Here is a 16,692-nt window from a genome sequence, read left to right as displayed (position 1 = left end):
TGTGTGTTTTTTTTTCTCTTTTTTTTCTATCTTCTCTTCTTTCCATTTATTCATCCAAGCTTTTGAGTGTCTTATGCGCCACAGTGACTGGTGATTTTTCTGTCTTCGCGCGTATCAATCAGCCATGCCATGATGCCATGCATGAAAAGCGTACGTCTTGAAATTCTGGGATAGGACTCTGAAACAAGACTTGTCTACACAGATCATGCTCGATTGGCTCTTGATGTTGAGATTTGAGACATGGGAAATCCAAATAATATGATCCAGATTTCAAAGAATGTTTGGTACCAATCTAGTGGACTAGAATATAAGGGCTTGTTTGTTACATCGTACAAACTTGGATTGGCTTGGCTAAAGTTTTATCCCATGTTTGTTTCACTCTGTTTTAATTTTAAATGGGATTAACTAATATTGGGTCCACTAAAAATACCTCCTTAGGTGTTCTTAGCTAAACCCGTCTGGAGAGGAGGGACTAACAGTCCCGACGACCCAAGCCACTAGCAACCACACCCAATCGCGCCACAACCAACGACCAACCAAGCAGCAGCTACAACCACCAGATACAACCACCCGCCACGACCATCAGCCACGACCACAAGCCACAGCCACCAGCCACAAGAAAAGGAGAGAACAGAAAATTTTCTAAAAACAAAACAGAGAAGAGGAGAGAAAATGGAGAAGAAGAGATGAGAGAAAATTTTCGAAAAAAATAGAGAAGAAGAAAGAAAATGGAGAAGAGGAGGAGAGAAAATTTTAGGAAAAAAAAAAAAGAGAAGATGGGAGAAATTTTTTGAAAATAAAAGAAAAAAAAAAGTAGGCAAAAGAAGAGGAGAGAAAATGGAGAAGAAGAAGATGAAAGAGATGTAGAGGGGAAGAAGAAAGAGATGCAGAGAGGTTCGTCCAAAATGAAAAACCGAGATGCAGAGAGGAAGAAAGAGAGAAGAAAAGTAAAAAAAATATTAAAAAATCTTACTTTTCAAAACAAACAAAAAAGTTCTAGTCCAATCAAACATACACCAAACGCTGTACAAGTGTTATCCAGCTTATGTCAGGCCAAGCCAATTCAAGACAGTACCAATACTTAATCCAGTCCATGACAATCTCCCGTACCAAATGACCCATAAAAGCATAAATTAAAGGAGTGTGCAAATCTACTTGAATCAACAAAACAAGTCATAATCGAAATTGTTCATTTCAAAAATCACAATTTAAATGTCAAAACGTAAACTCTAGCCTCCTCCCTCCCAAAAAAACACTCGACACTCGTTTTTACTTTGAGGGGGGAGGAAGCCGCTGTTCTTCTTCCTCTCCTCTCTTCCTTTCTCTCCATTTTTCCTTTTTCTTAGAGAAATAAGGTTTCTCTTATTTGTCTTTATTTTATAATGATTTTCATCCACTCATCACAAATGGATGCACCTCAGTGTCGGATCTCCAACCACATTTCGGTATCGAATCTCTACCATCATCTGTTTTTGTGATTTCTTCATGGTTAGAATAAATCACAGTGACTCTTTGAGTTTTCTATGTAGTTTTCACCTATCTTTTTGTTAGAGTATTTCACCTCTCATTTGTGAGAGTTTTTCATATTTTCTTTATGAGAGTTTTATTTGTCTTGTTATAGCTTGGTTTTTTCAAGCTTTTTCTTTTTGTTTTTGTTTTGTTTTGTTTTTTTGTGTTTTGAGTTTGCACTCTTAGTTGGCATGCCTATACCATAATTTTTTAGATCATGTGTGATCGTTAGTGGAGGAGCCTCATAGTCTTAATTTTGATGTTAGATCGCTCCGTTATTGTAATAGCCTTTGTGGCTAGTTTGTATTGACCCTTTATAACTAGTGGCTTTTTTAACCAAATTATAAATGCAATTTGAAAATTTCTCAACCAAAAAAAAAAGTCATATGTACAAAAATTCAATAAAATTGAATGTTAAGTAATATGCACAAATATCAAACAAATCAACAATTTTGGTCACTATTAAGATCAACCAACTATCCATTTGTCAGATACACATGAATGACCAAGAGATCACCAATTTTTATTATCTTATTTTTTAGATATGACATTTTAATTTAGGAAATAATAATTCCAATTATGACATGTCCATGTTTATGTCTGTGGTGAAAATTTAATGATCACAACCGTGGCTAACAAACAATTGGATGCACTTAAGTATTTCCCATGTATGCATAAATAGTTCGCCTTCACTTTCAAAATTTATACCGATTTGGAATTTAAATGATCCAGTCAAGTTTTTTTTTTTTTTTAAATTTTATTTTATAAAGTTCAATACCTCAGTAGATTTTGCTTCTGAAATTTGAGTATTAAGTAAAACCAAACTCAAATTAATTTACAATTATAATTAGGTTGGAGAGAGAGAGAGAGAGAAAAATTCCTTAGTCGCTTTCTTTCTTTGTCAATCTCAAAGAAAAACTCTATAAAGGGAGGAGAAGGAAGAAGCGTCACTATCCCTCCTCTCCCTCATCACTTCTTACCTTCTTTTTTTTTGAGTAGTGAATAAGTCCACCGGAGCGTTTTGAATAAGAAGCCCTTTGTGGTGATTTCTTCTAAACCATGTTCAGATTAAAGTTCCCCATCACCTCTTTCAAACTATGTTCTCAATCAAATTATTCTCCCAAAAATAGCTATCTAACATTGTTATGTTCTCTAAAATTAGTTTTATATCGTATTTGACATAGTTTGTTGGAAATCATCAAATTCTTCTTTGTCAAGGTTGTTGTTTTGTTTTATTTGTTATATCTTATGCCAAGGTAGATAGTTGGAAACCATGCTTTCCCTAGATTTGTTATCGCTTCAAGATTTTATGTGGTGGGGGGTGTGGCTACGATGACGCTTCTTCAGGTGGTGATGGCATGGTTAATTTAGGCTCTTGGGTAGCTTTATGGTTTCAGTTATGTGGTGTGTATTGACTTTGTTTAAAATTATGCTTGGTGATGTTTGCGAGTACTTTTAGTGCGGGTTTGTCTGCTTTAGTATTGTTTTTAATATGTTAGTTTGTTGCTCTTGTGGGATTGGTGTTTTAGATATCATGTTGATATTTGATTACATTGTTGAAGGTTATCTAATGAAGTTTCTCTTTAATAAATAAAAAATAAAAATAAAGTAAAACCAAACTCCTTATTTGGTGGTTAAAATTGAGCCTCCTTTCAAACTTCCAGTTTGGGCCAACTGGAAAAGGATCCTATAAATTTAGCCCAACCCAAAACCTTAAACTCGGACTTAATTCGGCCCGAATAGTTTGTAATCAGAAGGCGGGCCCAAGCCGAGTAAAAGGCCGCCGGCCGCCGCCACTTAAGAACTGTCTAGCAAAGCGCCCAACCGCGCCAGATACGCTTCTATTTATTAACCACCGTTAAAGACGTTACAAATTTTACACATAGGCCCAGCGGCCAACGTCTCTCTCTGCCTAGGAAGTAAGTAAGAAGTACGGCGGTGGCTTTAGGCTTCTGGCTCCGCGATAGACACCTGAACCTAGGGTTTGGAGCTTCAACGTTGACGACGACGATGATCTCCCTCACCTCCAACGAATTGAACTACCTAGTCTTCCGTTACCTCCACGAATCAGGTTCGTTCTGTTTGCCTGTTTAATGCTTGCAAAATTAATCATTTTCTGGCTAGAAATTGTTATGAAACTCTAATTAATTTCTTAATTTCTTCAGGCTTTACGCATTCAGCTTACGCCTTTGGATACGAGGCCGAGCTTCACAAAAGCACGATTGACGGTAATGTAGTTCCGCCAGGCGCACTTGTTACGTTTATCCAGAAAGGGCTTCAGTATCTTGAGCTGGAAGCAGACTTGAGCAGCAGTGTAAGCAAAGTGTTTAATTTTCTTAATTAATACATGCTTTGAAGTTTGAAAGTTGGAAGCTTGGGCTGATTGATGTGTGTGTTAGGTTTACAGAGTGATGCGGACATGGACGACGACTTTTCGTTTCTGCAACCGTTGGATCTTATCACGAAAGATGCTTATCAATTACAGAAAATGGTCAGGGAGAAGAAGGACAGGATGAACGCAGCTAACCAGAAAAATGAGAGCAAGGAGGAAAGTGAAAGGGAAAATCCTCGAGAAGTAGAGGAGGAAAGAAGAGATAGGGAAAAGGAAGAAGAAGAGGATCGGGAGGACAAGTCGCACAAGGAGAGGGAACAAGAAATTGATAAAGAGAATGAAGAAACACACGAGGATCACAATGAGATTGAGAAAATGGAACCTGAAGAAAATGGAACTTGTGGAGGTAATTTGCCCTCAATCTCGTTTCTGTTTATAAAGACGTTGAACTTTGGCCATATGTTAGCTTCCCAATTGTAAAGTTTAAGTTGTCTGTAAATATGTGAAATAGGGGTGGAACCAATGGAAATAACTCCAAGCTCAATATCCTTGCCTAGTGAAATTCCTAGCTCTGACGTAACAGTTCTAGAAGGCCATACCTCAGAGGTTTGGATTGGATATATCCTTGCATTGTACATTTTCCTCCCATTTTCAGTTGGTAGAGTGTGATTGCATGAACTTGTTCCTCCACTTCTGACAGGTTTTTGCTTGTGCATGGAGTCCATCGGGTTCACTTCTTGCATCTGGGTGAGTATGTTGTCTTTTATACCTGGGCATTTTAGCATCAGGTGGTTTATATTTTTTGTCATCTATCTCACAAAGTAGCTGGAGTTGGGATATTACTTTGTACGATAAAAGGTGTCAGAAACATGGAAGATCATCTTATTTTCACTTGTATTTCCTTGTCTAGGTCTGGAGATTCAACAGCGCGAATTTGGACCATTGCAGATGGAGGTTGTGGATCTGGCATGCAAAATGAGCCTGCAAATGTTGCGGTTTTAAAGCATTTCAAAGGTAGAGCCAATGAGAAAAGCAAGGACGTGACCACACTTGATTGGAATGTGAGTCTTTATCACGTTCTGTAGTTGAAAACTCTGACATGACTTTCTCGCATTATGTTTTTGCTAAAGGATTTGCCATTTTGTAGGGTGATGGGACATTGCTTGCAACAGGTTCTTACGATGGCCAAGCAAGAATATGGAGTAGAGATGGTGAGTTATGTTTATATCTGCAACATGTTTGCTGTTGAAGTCTAGTGATTGATAGATTTTAAACAGCTTGCACTTAGTCCTAGGTTTTTGTTAACATTTACTGTGGGATTTTTATATAGGAGAGTTAAGGACTACATTAATCAAACATAAAGGTCCAATCTTTTCTCTGAAGTGGAACAAGAAAGGTGATTATCTTCTGAGTGGCAGTGTGGATAAAACCGCAATTGTGTGGGACATAAAGAGTGGGGAATGGAAACAGCAGTTTGAATTTCATTCAGGTACTGCATTATTTTAAGGCTGTGTTTGATAAAATTTCACTTCTGCACCGTGTTAAGCAAGCCAAAATTATTTTTCAGCTCCAACCCTGGATGTTGATTGGCGGAACAATGTTTCCTTTGCAACGTGCTCCACTGATACTTTGATACATGTTTGCAAGGTTGGAGAGAACCAACCAATCAAAACTTTCTCAGGGCATCAGGTTTGTTCTATAATCCAACAAACCAATCATGTGATTTCTGCTAGTTTATAGTTACTGCATCATTTTTTGAATTAAACACATGAATTTTTACTATTATATAAAGACAAATTAGAATTGTGCTCTGTCAGTTCTCATGTAAATGCTTAATGACTCATGATTTGATTTTAATGCTTCCAATCAGGGAACATGTGTAAAAGGTAAAATTCAAAAAAATTTATAAAAAAAAATGAGGAGGTATGAGTATTGAGAGCTACATATACTTGCGTGTATCGTCAGTGCTTCCCCAAATTACTAGTTGCATGCCCCTGTTCCTTGGACCAGGTTGTAAAGGATGGGGGGTAGAGCAAGCCTTGGGTTTAGATATTGCCTTGCAAAATAAATGGAATAAATTAATAATGTATAATCTTTTTACACTTTCTTCTATCAAGGTCTCACTAAAATTGATTGTACTGGTATAGATTTCTCAGGTCTGGATTGACATTAAACATCTTCCACCCTTTCCCGCTCTCACATTATAAAATATATCCAGTTAAATGCTTAGAGGAAAGGAACTCACCAGTTGGTGAATCTCATCAGGAGATTGATACTGCATGATTTTTATTCAACCTTTCTGATTTTATTGTTTCAGGGTGAAGTCAATGCTATTAAGTGGGATCCAACCGGCTCTTTGTTGGCTTCTTGCTCTGATGATTATACTGCAAAGGTGATCTAGACATTTGAGAATGCTTTTCTTTTGAACTTCCAATCAATAATGTTGCACTACATTTTTGCACTCTTATCATGGGTTTCTTGACCCGGGTTACATTGACATATTAGTGTCTCCGTAGTACAGAACAGTTTGTTTTATGGGTTTCTCTTTATTGTGGTTTTCTTGAATGGGCTGAAAACTCAAGTATCTTTTAACACAGATATGGAGTACGAAGCAGGACAAATATTTGCATGATTTGAAGGAACATGTTAAGGTATCTGTGCCTCGTTTCTATTTGTGAGTTTGTTGAAAATATTCCCAGATTGTAAGTTGTGATGGATGCATTATTTTGTAGGAGATATATACCATCCGGTGGAGTCCAACAGGACCAGGCACAAATAATCCCAATCAACAGTTAGTTCTAGCAAGGTAAATGCACTGCTTCTTCTGACATGTGTAGAAATAAGGGTAAAGTAAAGTACTTTCTATATGTGTTTGTGCGTGCATGGTCGCTTGTGTTTGTTTCTGTCATTGCCTTGAAAGAGCAGATACTGTTATTCATACGTTCTTTCTCTTATTTTACATGGACCAGCGCTTCCTTTGACTCAACTATAAAACTATGGGATGTGGAACTAGGGAGACTTCTCTACAGCTTCAATGGCCACAGGTAAATATTCATTAATTTTAGTTTGTTGCATGGCGTTTTTCTAAAGAAATTCTGTATGAGATCTATGAGGTGCGATTTACATTCCACAAAGAACAAAGAGGTGGTACTGATTTGTTTGCTTGAAAAATGAGACTGTTATGTTAGTTGTGATTCGCAATCTACTGACATTGTCTGTATGGCAAAACCTAGGGATCCGGTATACTCCGTTGCATTCAGCCCGGATGGCGAGTACTTGGCCAGTGGATCTATGGATAAATGTATGCACATATGGTCCGTGAAGGAAGGCAAAATTGTAAAAACATACACAGGAAATGGGGGGATATTTGAAGTTTGTTGGAACAAGGAAGGTGACAAGGTCGCTGCTTGTTTTGCTAACAACGTAGTATGTGTTGTGGATTTCCGAATGTAAGATTTTCAACTTTTATGTTCATTATCATTTTATTATTATTTTCAGTTGGGGTAGATTCCCATTTATCTTTAAATGACAATGAAGAGCTTTCTTTCTATGTTATGTTGTGCTAGTAAAAAAAATTTATTTTTTATTTTTCACTTGTGCTATTGAAATTCAATCTGCATTTAAGAAGGTGAGGATTTGTTAAGAACGTAAAATCTAAACATAGAATATTCTAATATTTATATCTCAATATAATAAGTCTTAAATTTCTTCCCTGATTACCAATTAATTTTGGATTTTATACTTTAAATATGATATCAAAACGGTTGATTTATTCAGGTGTCTCAATTAATATAATTAATTCACGAATTAAGTCGGGGGTCACACATGAGGTGTATCAGGGAATATAATATGTTTTGACTGATACGAACACAATGCAAGTGAAACAAAAACCAGGAAAAGTTAAAAGTAAAAATGAGAAACTGTGATTTACAAACATCATTTCTACAGCGATTGAAAAATGAGGAATATTACAAGCTTTCACAACTCAACATTCCCAGCGAAAGCAACCAAATGCACTCAAAATGCTATCCTAACTTCTGTCATAATCAACAAATAATCTAGCAAGGTGAAAGATATTTTAAACGCTAGTGGGGACTATCTAAGCAACACCATTGATATTGAGACCCTACAAAAAATATATATCTAATCCAAGCATATATCACAACCATTCGTCTTGAAAAACTTGAGTTAAAAAAACCCCTCGTCTTGCAGCTAAAACCTAGTCTTCTTGTACTTAAATAATCATTCTTTCAGATCTTCAAAATAGTCAGTTGGTACTTCTGGAGGAGAAGATATGGTTGCCACGCATTTGAACTGTATCCAAAAACAACACAATTCACATTATCTCTATTCTCTATAGCATGGAAAATAAAAAACCAAAGTCTGTAGGTAAACATTTAGCCAAAGTACCTTATGTGATTTGTACTTTCCTCTTATCGATTGTAAAGTTGCTCCTCTTTTACTCCGATGCAAGTCGTGTATGATAAGGACGCATTCCCTCAAATCAGTCGGTTTGTATCCAGAATATTGTTGCAGGGACAGAGTCTGCAGAAAGCAAGATTAACTCAGCAATTTCTTTCAATACTTGTTAAACAATGTTACAGAGTCTCTAGCAAGTTCTTACCCAAGGATGAGACTTTGGCCGGATCATAAATCTTGCGAGAAATGTAACAGACGCAGCCACCAATGAGGGCAAAAACTTTACGCACTCGTACTCTAACAAACTTAACTCTGCAAGGTAGTAGCCCAAAAATTCTAACTGCAAATTAGGATCCTGTAAAAAGCACAAAGCAAGTAATTAGCTTATTGTATGTATTACATTTTTAGCTCAATTGGCTGTGAGAGAGAGGTTTTGCATACTTTGTAGCTCTCTTGAGTCACTCTAGCAAATCTCCTGCAAACCAAAATGAGAAGGAACATTAATCAGTCCGATATGTTTACAACGAAGCATCATAAGTGCACATGATCAAAAGTGCCCAAGCAAAAAAGTATGCAAGCATTGCCCTTACTCCTTACCTTAGTATTGTCTTTATTGTAGGATTTCCCAAGTTGAACTTTAAGGCCTTGAGTATATCAGCTTCCATTTTTAACACCTACACAACGCATGCAATGAACAAAAGTATTCATCTAAAGTACTACAATAATAAAAGCGAGGGTGATTTGAAAATATCAATCTAAGATGAGAAAGAGAATTATAAAAATCACCTGGTCCTTATCATATGTATTATCTGTGATGTAACAAAATTGTTCCACATGTGGAGGGCTGATCTCCTCATACTTTCTGTTTACCACATTAACAAGAAGATTACTATGTGGATTCATATTACTAAGAAAATATTCACACACAAATTTCATTGACTTGCGGACTTACGAGGCAATGAGCATTGAAGAAACACCCAGTAACTGAAGCCTTTTGCGGTCGAGAGCTTTCAAAGATAGGTATCTATCAATATACAGAACGGTGAGGAAAAGAGTGTCGGAAAGGAGCTTATATTCCTCTGCAACTTCCACCAACCAGTCTACTAAGATTCCTCTCATATTAGAAGTGATGTCCCTTTGAACCTTTGTCATGTAATCAGGTAAAGGCCTTCTATCTGGATCCGCCTGAATGTAAACCCATCATCACCATTAGCCTATTTGCTCAAAATAAAAAAAATGCTATAAACTCATGTACCAATTTTCACTTCAGACCAAGACCCTAATGCCACCAACCATTCTCAAATACCAATACCTACCCATTATGAAAAATAAACCCCAAATTCCAATTCAAACAAAAACCCAAAACACAGAGACGACAAAAATTGCTAAATAAAGCTTAGCTTTTGGCTACTGAGGAAAACCCAAAATAACATAACTAAACACCACAACGCTTCAGTCTTTATCCTAAATTCAACTTTCAGAGCAACGAGAACGCATTAAAAATCTAAATTTGGCAATACCCAACTACCATTTTTCCAATAAATTCCATTATCAGACAAGATAAATACGATTTGATAAGCCTTACCTCGAGCTTGTGAAGATAATCATAAATGTCACGAGCATAAGGCCCACACATTTGAGGGTCATCCGACGTGGAATCAATGTCCGGCGTCGTCGGCGTCTCTGTTTTCTTCTCGGGCAGCGCTTTCTTCGCCTTGGCTTTGGCTCCGCGTTTCTGCACCTGCGGCTCCACTGCAGAACTTTTGTTATTCGCCGGAACGACGGCGTTTTGGATGATATGGAGCTCTCCTAAGACCACGCGTTTCTTGGTGGCCGGCTGCTCTTGGCCCATGGCAGCTTCGGCCCTCCTCTTCATTGACCTTGTGACCCGGGCGCAGTTCTCCTTCTCCGCCATGGCCCTAGCGAATCTGTGAGTGTCGAGGTTTTGGTTGGGTTAGAGAGAGAGAAAGGTTTTGAGGGGTGAAAGAGAAAGAAGAGAGTTTTGTAGTGAGTAAAATGGGAGCGCCACTTTGAAAACTAAAGTTGGCGCCTTTGGGTTTCTGTTTTAATGTTTTCGGATCCATTTTGGTTCCCTGCTTTGAATTGCTTCAATTTTGAAATTTTGGAATGTGTTTGCCATTTATTTATTTTTTCACCGCCGTACATCTTTTCTCGCGTTAGTGACTCGCTGATCACGCGGTTTTTTATCTTTCCTTTTTTACCCTTATCGATAAAATTTAAAAAATTAAAAAATTTACAATTAATTTTTCACTAATTAATATAAAATTTACGCGTATGATTTTTTTTTTACTTCTAAAAATAAAACACTTGCCAAACTTATTTATTTTTAAACAATTGAACATTTTAGTCCACCCTACACCCCCACATGTTTCATCGATCTCTTAAAAAATTTGAAAATTAGTAAGAGTTAAATTGAAAAGTTTAAAAAATACGAATATCTTAAAGATTAGATACAAGAAAAAAAAAAAAAGCAATCTACAAACTTTGCTTCTTTTTTTTTTCTTTTTTTTTTTTGTTACATACAAATTTTGCTTTCTAAAACATGAGGAATAAAGAAAAAATAAGGGATCGTTTGGTATCTTATTCAAATAGGGAACTCTAAAAACTTTAATTTTTCTTAAAAATAAGGAGTTCTTAAATCTATTTTTAAGATTTAAAAACTTGTTTGGTAGCCAACTTGAAAACTATTTTCAAATCATAAAAATTTGAGAACTTGTGGGTTGTTAGAAAAAAAACTAAAAAAACAGATATTTTTTGTTTTTAATAATTATGATGTTTTTTAGTTGTTCTTGAGTTTGAGTTTTTAAAAATAGGGCTACCAAACAGATTTTCTTTGTTTTGAACTCAAATTCTATTTTTGAGTTTAAAAAATTAGATTTAAGTTAAATACCAAACAGACCCTAAATTTCCCCCTTCCCCGTATTTGAATGTTGGTCATTGTCTTTTGCATTCCTTCTTAAGTTTTTTTTGCTTTTGATTAGTTTCCTATTTTCACATTCATTTTAGTGTAAACTACAGTAAACCCCACAACCTATAGAGTCATTTATGAGTCCATATCCGATTTTGGGAGCATTTATGGATACATACTCAACGTCGCGGAAAACCTACAGATTGCCCCCTCCGTTAGCCAGTCCGTCAGGAAATCTGTTATCTGCCTACGTGGCAAATGTGGGTTCTATTTTTTAATGAGGTGGACTTATAAGTGGACAAATAAATAATAAAAAATTATATATTTTTCAAAACTAATTTTAAATCATTAAAATTATTTTAAAATTGATTATATTAAATTTAAAAACAAAAACAAAAAACCCTACCCAGATTCTCTCTCTCTGTCCCGATCTCCTCTCCTCCTAGCTCACAGCCACCCAAACCACTACCCAAGCTTACTCGGGCCACCCATCCCAGCCTTAACACCTCCCTCATGCCACATATCTGATCGTTTTCCCCAAACCACAAACCCCAAAACGATGTCGTTGTCGTCGCCGTCCCCAAACCATAGCTGAGTTCAACTTCAAATTTCACATCCCAAATTTCGATTAGCCTCACGGCATCGAGGCCGTTCAAATTTCACATCCCAAACGTCAATGCCTATGAAATAGAAAATGCTTGGCTGAGAAAAATATCAGAATCCGAATTCGTTCAGTATAATTCAAGGAATGGACTTCCCTCCCCAGCAACCTAGGCTGGTTGCAGAAAACGGCCTGTCGTTTGGGATTACCGATGTTCAGTCAATTAACTGGGCAAGCGACGAGGACGAAGAAGCGGCAGAGGAAGGAGGCATCGTCTTCTCCTTCTCCACCTTCTCCATCGTCTGCTCCAACACGAAACGCTCGTTGTCCTTCACCGAGCCGTACGAATGGTCTTTGAACAGCCCGGACAGGTCTAGTCCGGCCGAGAACGATTTCAAATCGAACGCGTTCAAATAAAACTAGGTGTTCTTTCAAACAGAACTGGGCGTTCAAACGGCTTGAGCTTGTTCTTTCAAATCGAACGCGTTCAAATCGGAGGGTGTGGGGAGGGTGGGTTGGAGGTTGGGCTGGAAGGGAGGGGATGGAATGGGGCTGTTTGCGTCCTTTTACCTTTTTTTTTTTTTTTTTTCATTTTTAATGATTTTAATATTATTTAAATTTTATTTTTAACATGTATATAATTTTTTATTATTTATTTGTCCACATGTGAGTTCACGTCAATTAAAAAATGGAATCCACATTTGCCACGTAGGTAGATAACGGATTTCCTGACGGACTCGCTAACAGAGGGGGCAATCTGTAAGTTTTCCGCGACGTTGAGTATGTACTCATAAATGTCCCCAAAATCGAGTATGGACTCATAAATGACCCTATAGGTTGGTGGGTTTACTGTAGTTTACCCCTCATTTTCATATCCCTACTTCCCATCCTTAACTTTTTGTGTCTAACTTCATTGATAGATCGAGAAATCAAAGATGGCATTAGTTTCCTATTCTTAATATTATTTCTCGTTGAATTAACTTACTTTCCTCCCCCATACCTTGTATTAGTATTTCACATCATTCCAAATTGATGTGAAGGTAACAAAACTTGACCAGCAATTTCACTGCACAGTCCAAACTTAACCAGCAAGGATATAAAGGTAACAAAACTTGCAAATTTCCATCAGGACAGTGCCTGTAAAACATATGCAACCTGGGGTGGGGAGATAATTAGCTTTGTCAATGAGAGGCCTGATTGTGGAAAATCAGAGAGTTCTGAAAGTAAACATTCTCATTAATTATTAACATGACAGTGTTACAGTATATATAGGCTACAAGATTAGCCCTCAGCTAATGTAACTGATGTAACAAGTATTTAACTTAACTAAAACTAACAGTAAACTCCTAGTTAACCTAACCACAAAGTAAATTATAGCCGCTGGCCTGGCTGTTTCAGTTTGACAACAGCAACACTCTTCTCGTGCGTCATTTGTTACGTCTGTGGCTAAACAAATGCAACCCAGCTGTTAAGGTGATCAAGCAATCATGTATATTTTCTTTGTTGGCACACTACGATTAGATGCCATGCACCCATCGTTGCAATTGCACCACATCGGGTGGAAAGTTTACAGCATCAGTCTGCTTAAGTGCTACCCTTTGGGTCAGCTCATTTGGTTCACCACCAGACCATACCCTGCATCACAGCTTACTCAGTTTTGATCTGCGCTAGCTGAAGTGTATTTGCTGAATGATAATATAGAACCAGCTGCTTCCCAGATATCCAACACAAAGGTCAATCATGTTGTAATCTGGCGCAAAGCAGAATGATGCCCCATCCTCACCCAATAGCAATTAGCAAACATCATCAGCCATCGCCATTAACCCTCCAATCAATCAAGCACACCCAATAAAACTTATATCCAGATCTTACTATCACATTGGACAAGCCCTTGCTACAAGGATTGTACTTTCATGTTTTCAGATCCTCAAATAAAGAAGCTGGTATATCTTGAGGGCAATGAGTGTGTGCCACACATTTGAACTGCGTTGAAGGAAAAGGACTCCATTAGAACCATGTTTTGCATTTCTAAAATTTGGAAAATAAGAAAAGGTCAAACCTACTTCTGATAAACAATACCTTAAGTTGTTTGTATTTCTCTTGAATAACATTCAAATTTCGTGCTCTTCTACCCAAGCACATGTCATGTATGGCAAGAACACATTCTTTCAAATCAGCTGCTTTATATCCAGTATACTGTTGCAGGGCTGGACACTGAAATGGATACAATACGACTTAGTAATTGCTTTCAGACATCGAAATCAGCACAAGTAATTTATCAAACCCTTACCCAAGGATGTATTTTTGTTCTAGTCATAAATCGTGCCAGAAAAACAACTGATGCAGCTACCAAAGAAGGCAGGAACTTCACAAGTTTGTAATCCAATAAACTCAGCTCAGCAAGGTAGCAAACCAAGAACTCTAACTGCAAATTGGGAGTCTGTAAACCACACAAAACAATAAAGCAGTCAGTATGAGAGACTATAAACTTGGTAAGCCCACATGTGTGTGTGTGTGTGAGAGGGCAAGGGGGAAGCTTACTTTGTAATTCTCTTGAGCAATATCAGTGAATTTTCTGCAAAACAATTCATCAAAGGAACAAAAACAATCAGTCATAAGTCATTTAAGCTTGACAAGTAATTACATTACCCAACCAAAACAGAGTGTTTTCATTGTCAGCACCATCCTTACCTTAAGAATGTCCGAGTAGTAGGATTGCCCATTTCAAATTTCAGGGACTTGAGAATGTCGGCTTCCATCTTGATCACCTTTACAACCCACCGAAAAATTTACTCTTAGTATAAAGCAAATGCATCTATCTGAGGTATAAATAGATCATTTTCAGGGATAAAACCCCAAGTAAAACGTCAAATACCTCTTCTTTTGTATACGTATTTTCTGTTATGTCACAGAGCTCATCCACATTTGGAGGAGTAATCTCTTCATATTTCCTATAAATTAAGAAATCATGAAAACGTAAGAATAATACTTACAGTAACTTCACATCATCATCAGAAGTAAAACAATTGTACCAATCAGACGACAGATTCAAAGATTTGTGAGCTTACGATGCAATGAACATTGAAGCAATTCCCAGTAGCTGAAGCTTCTGCTTATTGACCACATTGATCGATAGATACTTATCGATATAAGAAACGGAGAGATGAAGCGTGTCTGGAAGGAGCTTATATTCCTCTGCAACCTCCACCAGCCAATCCACAAGGACCGCTCTCATATTAGCATTAGCATCTTTCTGAACCTTCTCCATGTAATCAGGCAACGGCCTTCTCTTTGGTTCCACCTAAAGAAACCAACCCATTATTCACGGTGAGCCTAATCCCCAATTGACAAAACATTAAACCCTAATTTAGAGAATTCACAAGACTACCATACCCAGAATCAAAATTAAACCCAAAATCCTACCAATTGGATCTTAATGCTTTATAGCCAATTTCACTATCAAAATTGAAACCAAAAACCTTTTTCCCAATATCAATTTTAAGTTGAAAAGTCCAAGACCGTTCTGATTATCAAATGAAGAAATCAAAATCTGAAGAAACAAAGATGGGATCTGTGTACCTCCATCCTACGAAGATAGGCATAAATGTCCGAAGCATAAGGTCCACACAGTTGCGGATCCTCAATGTCACGTGTTGCTACGGCTTTCTTCTCCTCCTTCTTGATTGCACAATTCGGTTTCTGCAACTCACCATAAGATTTGTGGTTGGCCGAAACGACGACGTTGACCAAGTTCGTAACATCTCCAAGCACCGCGCGCTTCTTGGTAGCCAGCTGATGCTCCTCAACCAAGGCGGCCATTGCCCTCCGCTTCGCCGCAGCACGAGTAGTGATGCGAGTGCAGTTCAGTTGCTCGGCCACGGTGGTAGAAGCCATTGCTCTGCACTGGTCGAGCTTTGGTCTTTACTTGATGTCGTGGCTCGGGTTGGACTGTGAGAGAGAGAGAGAGAGAGAGAGAGAGAGAGAGCAAAGCGCAGAGTTTGAGGTGTAAGACTCTGAGCGGTGATGGCAATATGTAGTGAGAATGAAAGAGAGGGTGGGTTTTGAAGTTTTGAGAGAGAAAATAGAGCGCCATGCTCAACTCTGCTTCGAAAATTTGTGCTTTTGGCGCTGTTTGATTTGACGTGAATTTTTTAGTTGCAACTAAATTTGGGGATTTTGGATTTTGGAGCGTTTTATTTTGTTTTCTATTATTTTTGGAGCGTTTTGTCGTTCCCCTGGACAAAATTGAAATTTTGGGAATTTTTCTGTGTGGGGCCGGGTTTCCACGTGACTTTTATTTTCGATGAACCAAATTTGAAAATTTTGGGTCGTTTTATTTTTTTTTGAAGTTAAAATTGCGCGCTTAGTCAATCTTAACTGATTTTTTTTTTTTTTTTTGGGTCTGAAAAATGTTTGGGTTAAAAAGTTTGAAACTTTCGTATTTTCATTTGGGGCATAAAGATTTGGTACTAGGCGGGTCCCTTTTTAGGTGTTTTGGTTTGGTACTTGGGCGGGATAGTTTTGGCTTCGGCTTTCTTTGGAAACTGATATTTTGATTTCAATTTGGACTCTCAAATTTTAAGTTCAACCCAAAACATCAAAATCAAGTCAACCCAAAGCATAAACAAACACTAAACATTTTGCTTACCCTTCTGGTTGTTGATGTTTTTTTCTTTTTATTTAATCCACATATGGGCAATGACAATTATGCTTCATCCCATAAATATAATTTCAATGGTGTTATTTATGAAATGATTTCGTATGATACTAATTTGAGTTCTAATTTTTAGAAATTAATCGGTAAATAAGTGATAAGAATGAAATATTTTAAAGACAAGTTGTGCATCTACCAAAATCACCATATTAACCAAGATATAACGCAAATTTATTTCGCTTATTATA

At 37.4% G+C, this 16,692-nt stretch overlaps 3 protein-coding genes across 4 annotated transcripts; 1 reads left to right on the top strand and 2 right to left on the bottom strand.

Annotated features, from left to right (window-relative positions):
* The first annotated feature begins 3,380 nt into the window (after positions 1 to 3,380).
* LOC117634820 (WD40 repeat-containing protein HOS15-like) lies at positions 3,381 to 7,427 on the top strand. Of its 2 annotated transcripts, XM_034369069.1 has the most exons (14): positions 3,381 to 3,580; positions 3,675 to 3,823; positions 3,917 to 4,247; positions 4,353 to 4,447; positions 4,542 to 4,588; positions 4,752 to 4,902; positions 4,989 to 5,052; positions 5,172 to 5,330; positions 5,409 to 5,530; positions 6,159 to 6,233; positions 6,439 to 6,492; positions 6,574 to 6,647; positions 6,811 to 6,885; positions 7,075 to 7,427. In XM_034369069.1, the coding sequence occupies exons 1-14, from the start codon at positions 3,520 to 3,522 to the stop codon at positions 7,292 to 7,294; spliced, it is 1,677 nt and encodes a 558-aa protein (XP_034224960.1). In that variant the 5' UTR covers positions 3,381 to 3,519; the 3' UTR covers positions 7,295 to 7,427. The 2 variants fall into 2 exon arrangements, with proteins under 2 accessions (XP_034224960.1, XP_034224967.1); XM_034369076.1 differs by lacking the exon at positions 3,381 to 3,580 and having other exon boundaries at positions 3,707 to 3,823; positions 3,909 to 4,247.
* Positions 7,428 to 7,720: 293 nt separating this feature from the next.
* Positions 7,721 to 10,370, bottom strand: LOC117614071 (putative cyclin-A3-1). Its single transcript, XM_034342752.1, has 8 exons — positions 9,846 to 10,370; positions 9,213 to 9,445; positions 9,047 to 9,122; positions 8,858 to 8,934; positions 8,702 to 8,735; positions 8,466 to 8,615; positions 8,252 to 8,386; positions 7,721 to 8,155 (listed from the first exon to the last, which is right to left on the bottom strand). The coding sequence occupies exons 1-8, from the start codon at positions 10,173 to 10,175 to the stop codon at positions 8,084 to 8,086; spliced, it is 1,107 nt and encodes a 368-aa protein (XP_034198643.1). The 5' UTR covers positions 10,176 to 10,370; the 3' UTR covers positions 7,721 to 8,083.
* A 2,658-nt stretch (positions 10,371 to 13,028) lies between these two features.
* On the bottom strand, positions 13,029 to 15,914 carry LOC117614028 (putative cyclin-A3-1). The gene is made up of 8 exons (XM_034342700.1): positions 15,370 to 15,914; positions 14,859 to 15,091; positions 14,666 to 14,741; positions 14,482 to 14,558; positions 14,332 to 14,365; positions 14,081 to 14,230; positions 13,870 to 14,004; positions 13,029 to 13,773 (listed from the first exon to the last, which is right to left on the bottom strand). Exons 1-8 carry the CDS (start codon positions 15,682 to 15,684, stop codon positions 13,702 to 13,704), a joined length of 1,092 nt encoding a protein of 363 aa, XP_034198591.1. The 5' UTR covers positions 15,685 to 15,914; the 3' UTR covers positions 13,029 to 13,701.
* Positions 15,915 to 16,692: the final 778 nt, after the last annotated feature.

Source organism: Prunus dulcis, chromosome 1 (genome assembly GCF_902201215.1).
Source record: "Prunus dulcis chromosome 1, ALMONDv2, whole genome shotgun sequence".
Taxonomy (NCBI): domain Eukaryota; kingdom Viridiplantae; phylum Streptophyta; class Magnoliopsida; order Rosales; family Rosaceae; genus Prunus; species Prunus dulcis.
The sequence above is the reverse complement of the archived record's forward strand: the minus strand, read 5'-3'. Positions and strand labels throughout refer to the sequence as shown.

Bases quoted from the DNA above. Each gene is read 5' to 3' on its own strand.
- LOC117634820 (XM_034369069.1), top strand. From the start codon at position 3,520: ATGATCTCCCTCACCTCCAACGAATTGAACTACCTAGTCTTCCGTTAC. The intron at 4,903-4,988 runs GTGAGTCTTTAT...GCCATTTTGTAG, and splicing joins TGACCACACTTGATTGGAAT to GGTGATGGGACATTGCTTGC. The intron at 5,331-5,408 runs GTACTGCATTAT...ATTATTTTTCAG, and splicing joins GCAGTTTGAATTTCATTCAG to CTCCAACCCTGGATGTTGAT.
- LOC117614071 (XM_034342752.1), bottom strand. From the start codon at position 10,175: ATGGCGGAGAAGGAGAACTGCGCCCGGGTCACAAGGTCAATGAAGAGG. The intron at 9,123-9,212 runs GTAAGTCCGCAA...TGTGGTAAACAG, and splicing joins TCTTCAATGCTCATTGCCTC to AAAGTATGAGGAGATCAGCC. The intron at 8,736-8,857 runs GTAAGGAGTAAG...TTTGGTTTGCAG, and splicing joins ACAATAAAGACAATACTAAG to GAGATTTGCTAGAGTGACTC.
- LOC117614028 (XM_034342700.1), bottom strand. From the start codon at position 15,684: ATGGCTTCTACCACCGTGGCCGAGCAACTGAACTGCACTCGCATCACT. The intron at 14,231-14,331 runs GTAAGCTTCCCC...TGTGGTTTACAG, and splicing joins TTGCTCAAGAGAATTACAAA to ACTCCCAATTTGCAGTTAGA. The intron at 13,774-13,869 runs GTATTGTTTATC...CCTTCAACGCAG, and splicing joins AGAAATACAAACAACTTAAG to TTCAAATGTGTGGCACACAC.